This window comes from Centruroides sculpturatus, unplaced genomic scaffold (genome assembly GCF_000671375.1).
Source record: "Centruroides sculpturatus isolate CEXI.00-Female unplaced genomic scaffold, Cexi_2.0 scaffold1383, whole genome shotgun sequence".
In the NCBI taxonomy this organism is placed as follows: domain Eukaryota; kingdom Metazoa; phylum Arthropoda; class Arachnida; order Scorpiones; family Buthidae; genus Centruroides; species Centruroides sculpturatus.
The window spans coordinates 193,516-200,430 of record NW_019385663.1 but is presented as its reverse complement, the minus strand read 5'-3'; the positions used below and the strand labels follow the sequence as shown (position 1 = coordinate 200,430).

General features: G+C 30.8%; 1 protein-coding gene and 1 pseudogene across 1 annotated transcript; both read left to right on the top strand.

Moving 5' to 3' along the window:
• The first annotated feature begins 492 nt into the window (after positions 1-492).
• LOC111641003 (SCAN domain-containing protein 3-like) lies at positions 493-2,803 on the top strand. The gene has a single exon (XM_023387111.1). The coding sequence runs from the start codon at positions 675-677 to the stop codon at positions 2,553-2,555; it is 1,881 nt and encodes a 626-aa protein (XP_023242879.1). The 5' UTR covers positions 493-674; the 3' UTR covers positions 2,556-2,803.
• Positions 2,804-4,924: 2,121 nt separating this feature from the next.
• On the top strand, positions 4,925-6,915 carry LOC111641006 (annotated as a pseudogene).

The window sequence follows — 6,915 nt, the reverse complement described above, 5'->3', positions numbered from 1 at the left end:
TTCCTTTCCTTCTTTGTTCTTGTTCTCTTTGTTTTTAACTTCCTAGAAACTTCTTCAAAGTGTGGGTGGTGAGTAACTGTGTTAGAAGACAAAAGAAAAAGAATAGCCTGGAGGGCAAAAAATAAAACATTTCACACCACTTTTGGCTGGGACATCAGAGAGTGAAGACGTGTGATGGAGTTGTCCAGGTCGTTTTGGCATTGTCAACTATCTTGGGTACCCATTCTTGACTAGTACTTGACTATCTGTCCTATTTGTCTATCCTTTCCTTATTTCCTTTTTAGTATAAGTAGTCAGTAATTTAGTTTCTAGCTATAGTTTTTCTTTGTGTCACGGAATTTTGTCCGGTTAGTCCTTTGTCGCGAGATTTTGAACTAACGGTTCTTCCTTTTGTATCTGTTGCTTTGTTTGTACTTAAGTACTAACAAGGGGTGTCGGAATCTGTTAGAATCCTGTAAAGTGAATAACCACGGGTGAAAATAAAGGTAGCATTTTATTTGTAATTTTGCCTATATCTTTGTTATATCACACTCACCACGTGCTTATCACTACAGATCATCGCTAGAATAATATAGTTTTTTTATTTATTCGGTAATTAATTTATTAATTATTATATGGAATATGTTATTTTTATGTATTTATAGGTATTTTTCGGATTAAAATCATTTTTGGCCATGGATAATTGGCTGAACTTAAGTAAGAAAGATAATGATGCAGAAGACAGTGCTACAAAGTCTCCTCAAGCAGGACTTATTATTCACAAACAGTCATCTAATCTACGAAAAAGAAAATATAATGAGTCTTTTCTTCAATTTGGCTTTACATTTAAAAATCATAATGGTAATGAACAACCTTTTTGTTTGATCTGCAATGAATTATTAGCTACAGAGAGTATGAAACCATCAAAATTGAAAAGACATCTTGAATCAAAGCATACTTCGTATGCCAATAAACCAAAAGAATATTTTGAAAGATTGTTAAAATCTTTAAATAAAGATATAAAATCTTTTGAAGAATTTACGACCATTAATGAAAAATATTTACTCGCGTCATATGAAGTTTCATACTGTATTGCTAAAAATAAAAAGCCTTTCACCATTGGAGAAGATCTTGTATTACCTGCTGCCATTAAAATGGTAGAAATACTACATGGAAGTAAATATAGCAATGATATTCGAAAAATTCCTTTGTCAAACGACACTGTCGCGAATAGAATTTCTGAAATAAGCAATGATCAATTAGTGCAACTTATTACAAGAATTAAAGAAAGCCCAAAATTTTCAATTCAGTTGGACGAAACAACTGATATTACCAAATTAGCTCAGTTGTTAGTATATGTCAGATACGTTTATAAAGAAAACATCGAGGAAGAATTGTTATTTTGTCGTCCTTTGAAAGACCGTACTAGAGGGAAAGACATATATTGTAAAGTTGACGAATTTTTAAAAACTGAAGGGTTAGAATGGAAAAATTGCTGTGGAGTATGCACAGATGGCGCTAAAGCGATGACGGGCCAAAATATTGGTTTTAAATCATTTTTTAAAGCTGCTCATTATGATCATATAACTTTTACTCACTGTCTTATTCATCGGGAGGCCCTCGCAGCAAAAAAATTAGCACCAGAATTGAACGATGTGCTTCAAGATGCTGTTAAGATTATAAATTTTATTAAAAGCCATGCCCTTAACAGCCGCTTATTTTCAAATCTCTGTAAAGATGCGGATTCCCACTACACAAATTTATTACTACATGCAGAAGTAAGATGGATATCAAGAGGTCAAAGTTTAAGAAGATTATTGTTATTAAAGGACGAAATCGAAATATTTTTAACCGAACAAAAATGTGATCTCGCTACTTATTTTCAAAATGACCTATGGCTATCAAAGTTGTGTTATCTGTCAGATATTTTTGAGAAATTAAACGATCTTAACTTGTCTCTTCAAGGAAAAAATTGCAATATATTTACTTCGAATGATAAAATTGAAAGTTTTATTAAAAAGATCAAAATTTGGCAAAGTAGGGTAGAAAAAAATTCTTTCGAAATGTTTTCAAGTATCGACAATTTTATATCCGAGAAAAATCATTGTAAAACTTTTATCGCAAAAATTATTATAGGTCACTTAAAAGCGCTAGAAACACAGTTTCGTAAATATTTTAAATCAAATATTGATTTTAAAAGTTTATCTTGGATTCAAAAACCATTTTTGATTGGTTTGGATGAGATTGATCACCTGCCATATAAAGCTCAAGAAGAATTTGCCGAGCTTTCGAGTGACTCAAACTTAAAACTAGATTTTTCAAAAAAGCCCTTAACTGAATTCTGGATAAGAACTAGAACCGAATTTCCCACAATCTCTAATATGGCGTTAAATGTTCTTCTACCATTCAACACTACATATTTATGTGAAATTACTTTTTCAGCTTTAACACATATCAAATCCCAATATCGTTCATCGCTAAATAATGTTGAAGAGATTTTACGTTCAGCCATGGCAAACATTGCACCAAGATTTAGTTTGTTATGCAGTAAAAAGCAAGCACATCCGTCTCATTAAAAAACAATTTCCCTTTAATTTTTGTATACTTAAACCATTTAATGGCTGCACTCGAATATATTCGAACAAACTAAGACAGCCAAAATGTCCAGGTTCGAATATATACTAGCGACGATATATTTTGCCCAATATTCTCTTCTATTTATGTTATTGCAAAAAATGCAGTTTTGATGAAAAATATGGTATGTAATTTTTGTAACTATAATAAATATAATTTTACAACTTTTCGTGCAATTTTTAATTTTATATTTTCGTATGTTTTTAAACAAATTCTAAACTATATTTTTGGGGGGGGGGTCGCGAAAAAAATCACAATCATAAATGGGGTCGTGAATAAAAATAGTTTAAGAAGCCCTGATCTAGNACAAATCATTTTATAATAAATGTTATTGTTTTAAATTTTCTTTTATAAATTACAGTATAAGTAAAGTAGTGTATTCATTTATATGTTCATATTGGCTAATACAAAACCTTGGTGAATTGGGGCTCAGATAATTGAAGTTCTATTGCATTGCCTTAATTGTAAATCTTAAATTATTCAAATATTTTTTCTTAGATTGTTTCTAGTAATAATTATAAATCATAAAATTTATCATTATTGTAAAATTATAAAGTTTAATCAAAGATTTGTAATTACTTGTTTTATCATTTATGATGTACAGTAGAACCTCGATTATCCGGATTCTTCAAAATAAACAAAAATTTTACGAATTTGCTGATTTGCACTTGGCGAATTACGACACTGTTTATGTATGTGACGGAATGCATAACTTTTTTTTGTTTCAACAACGTCTCACCCAGCACAGTGGTCGTAAACTCTTAAATATATTTTACGTAGTAATAAAAATATAACTTGACATACGTATTTATAAATAATTTATATTCAAATTACATCATTTCTATGACCAAGGGCGGCGTAAGGCATGGACGACGTGGGCCACCGCCTATGCCTCGCGGTCCGAAGGGCCTCGCGCCTCGAAGGTTTATGCATTACTTAAAAGCCGCGAACGCAACGAAAAAATTTTACTCGTCATAAAACGATAAATAGTTTGTCAGATTTTTATTCATAAAAATGCAGTTTAAACTGCTTTTTATTTTATAAAATCCGTATTTTTGAGCCGCCAGAGGGCCTTTTAAACAATAGCTAGTCTGTTAGTGCTGGTCAGTAGTAGTCCAAATTCAATACGAACGTTTGTTTTTTGAAAATTTGATCACGATTTAAATACAGTATTTATTTTTAATATTACCGATATGTCATCAAAAAGAAAACATGTTATATTATCATTAAAAGACAAATTAAAGTATTTGTTTCGATTATCCGGATTTTTCCTTATCTGGACTACCTTCATCCCCAATTAGTCTGGATAATCGAGGTTCTACTGCAGGGCTTCTTAAACTATGGGTCGCAACCCCATTTGGGGTCACTTAGCTAAATTTTGGGGTCACAAGATTTTAATGCAAAATATTGAAAATGATTTGAGAGAGTTTGAAAATGGCGCGCTTTGTGTCATAGATTTTGTGATTTGTATATATCTTCAATATATATGTATATTTTCCTTTCCTTCTTTGTTCTTGTTCTCTTTGTTTTTAACTTCCTAGAAACTTCTTCAAAGTGTGGGTGGTGAGTAACTGTGTTAGAAGACAAAAGAAAAAGAATAGCCTGGAGGGCAAAAAATAAAACATTTCACACCACTTTTGGCTGGGACATCAGAGAGTGAAGACGTGTGATGGAGTTGTCCAGGTCGTTTTGGCATTGTCAACTATCTTGGGTACCCATTCTTGACTAGTACTTGACTATCTGTCCTATTTGTCTATCCTTTCCTTATTTCCTTTTTAGTATAAGTAGTCAGTAATTTAGTTTCTAGCTATAGTTTTTCTTTGTGTCACGGAATTTTGTCCGGTTAGTCCTTTGTCGCGAGATTTTGAACTAACGGTTCTTCCTTTTGTATCTGTTGCTTTGTTTGTACTTAAGTACTAACAAGGGGTGTCGGAATCTGTTAGAATCCTGTAAAGTGAATAACCACGGGTGAAAATAAAGGTAGCATTTTATTTGTCATTTTGCCTATATCTTTGTTATATCACACTCACCACATGCTTATCACTACAGAACATCACTAGAATAATATAGTTTTTTTATTTATTCGGTAATTAATTTATTAATTATTATATAGAATATGTTATTTTTATGTATTTATTGGTCTTTTTCAGATTAAAATCATTTTTAACCATGGATAAATGGCTGAACTTAAATAAGAAAGGTAATGATGCAGAAGACAATGCTACAAAGTCTCCTCAAGCAGGACTTATTATTGATAAACAGTCATCTAATCCACGAAAAAAGAAAACATAATGAGTCTTTTCTTCAATTTGGCTTTACATTTAAAAATCATAATGGTTATGAACAACCTTTTTGTTTGATCTGCAATGAATTATTAGCTACAGAGAGTATGAAACCATCAAAATTGAAAAGACATCTTGAATCAAAGCATACTTCATATGCCAATAAACCAAAAGAATATTTTGAAAGATTGTTAAAATCTTTAAATAAAGATATAAAATCTTTGGAAGAATTTATGACCGTTAATGAAAAATATTTACTCGTGTCATACGAAGTTTCATACTGTATTGCTAAAAATAAAAAGCTTTTACCATAAGAGAAGATCTTGTATTACCTGCTGCTATTAAAATGGTAGAAATACTACATGGAAGTAAATATAGCAATGATATTTGAAAAATTCCTTTGTCAAACAACACTGTTGCAAATAGAATTTCTGAAATAAACAATGATCAATTAGTGCAACTTATTACAAGAATTAAAGAAAGCCCAAAATTTTCAATTCAGTTGGACGAAACAACTGATATTACCAAATTAGCTCAGTTGTTAGTATATGTCAGATATGTTTATAAAGAAAACATTGAGGAAGAATTGTTATTTTGTCGTCGTTTGAAAGACTGTACTAGAGGGAAAGACATATATTGTAAAGTTGACAAATTTTTAAAAACTGAAGGGTTAGAATGGAAAAATTGCTGTGGAGTATGCACAGATGGCGCAAAAGCGATTACGGGCCAAAATATTGGTTTTAAATCAATTTTTAAAGCTGCTCATTATGATCATATAATTTTTACTCACTGTCTTATTCATTGGGAGGCCCTCGCAGCAAAAAAATTAGCACCAGAATTGAATGATGTGCTTCAATATGTTGTTAAGATTATAAATTTTATTAAAACCCATGCCCTTAACAGCCACTTATTTTCAAATCTCTGTAAGGATGCGGATTCCCACTACACAAATTTATTATTACATGCAGAAGTAAGATGGATATCAAGAGGTCAAAGTTTAAGAAGATTATTGTCATTAAAGGATGAAATCGAAATATTTTTAACCGAACAAAAATGTGATCTTGCTAGTTTTTTCAAAATGACCTATGGCTATCAAAGTTGTGTTATCTGTCAGATATTTTTGAGAAATTAAACGATCTTAACTTGTCTCTTCAAGGAAAAAATTGCAATATATTTACTTCAAATGATAAAATTGAAAGTTTTATTAAAAAGATAAAAATTTGGCAAAGTAGGGTAGAAAAGAATTCCTTCGAAATGTTTTCAAGTATTGACAATTTTATATCCGAGAAAAATAATTGTAAAACTTTTATCACAAAAATTATTATAGGTCACTTAAAAGCACTAGAAACACAGTTTCGTAAATATTTTATATCAAATATTGATTTTAAAAGTTTATCTTGGATTCAAAAACCATTTTTGATTGACTTGGGTGAGATTGATCACCTGCTATATAAAGCTCAAGAAGAATTTGCCGAGCTTTTGAGTGACTCAAACTTAAAACTAGATTTTTCAAAAAAGCCCTTAACTGAATTCTGGATAAGAACTAGAACCGAATTTCCCACAATCTCTAATATGGCGTTAAATGTTCTTCTACCATTCAACACTACATATTTATGTGAAATTACTTTTTCAGCTTTAACACATATCAAATCCCAATATCGTTCATCGCTAAATAATGTTGAAGAGATTTTACGTCCAGCTGTGTCAAACATTGCACCAAGATTTAGTTTGTTATGCAGTAAAAAGCAAGCACATCCGTCTCATTAAAAAACAATTTCCCTTTAATTTTTGTATACTTAAACCATTTAACGGCTGCGCTCGAATATATTCGAACAAACTAAGACAGCCAAAATGTCCAGGTTTGAATATATACCAGCGACGATATATTTTGCCCAATATTCTCTTCTATTTATGTTATTGCAAAAAATGCAGTTTTGATGAAAAATAGGGTATGTAATTTTTGTAACTATAATAAATACAATTTTACAACTTTTCGTGCAATTTTTAATTTTATATTTTC

What these genes read in the sequence shown, in the direction of transcription:
- LOC111641003 (XM_023387111.1), top strand. Translation starts at nt 675, where the DNA reads ATGGATAATTGGCTGAACTTAAGTAAGAAAGATAATGATGCAGAAGAC.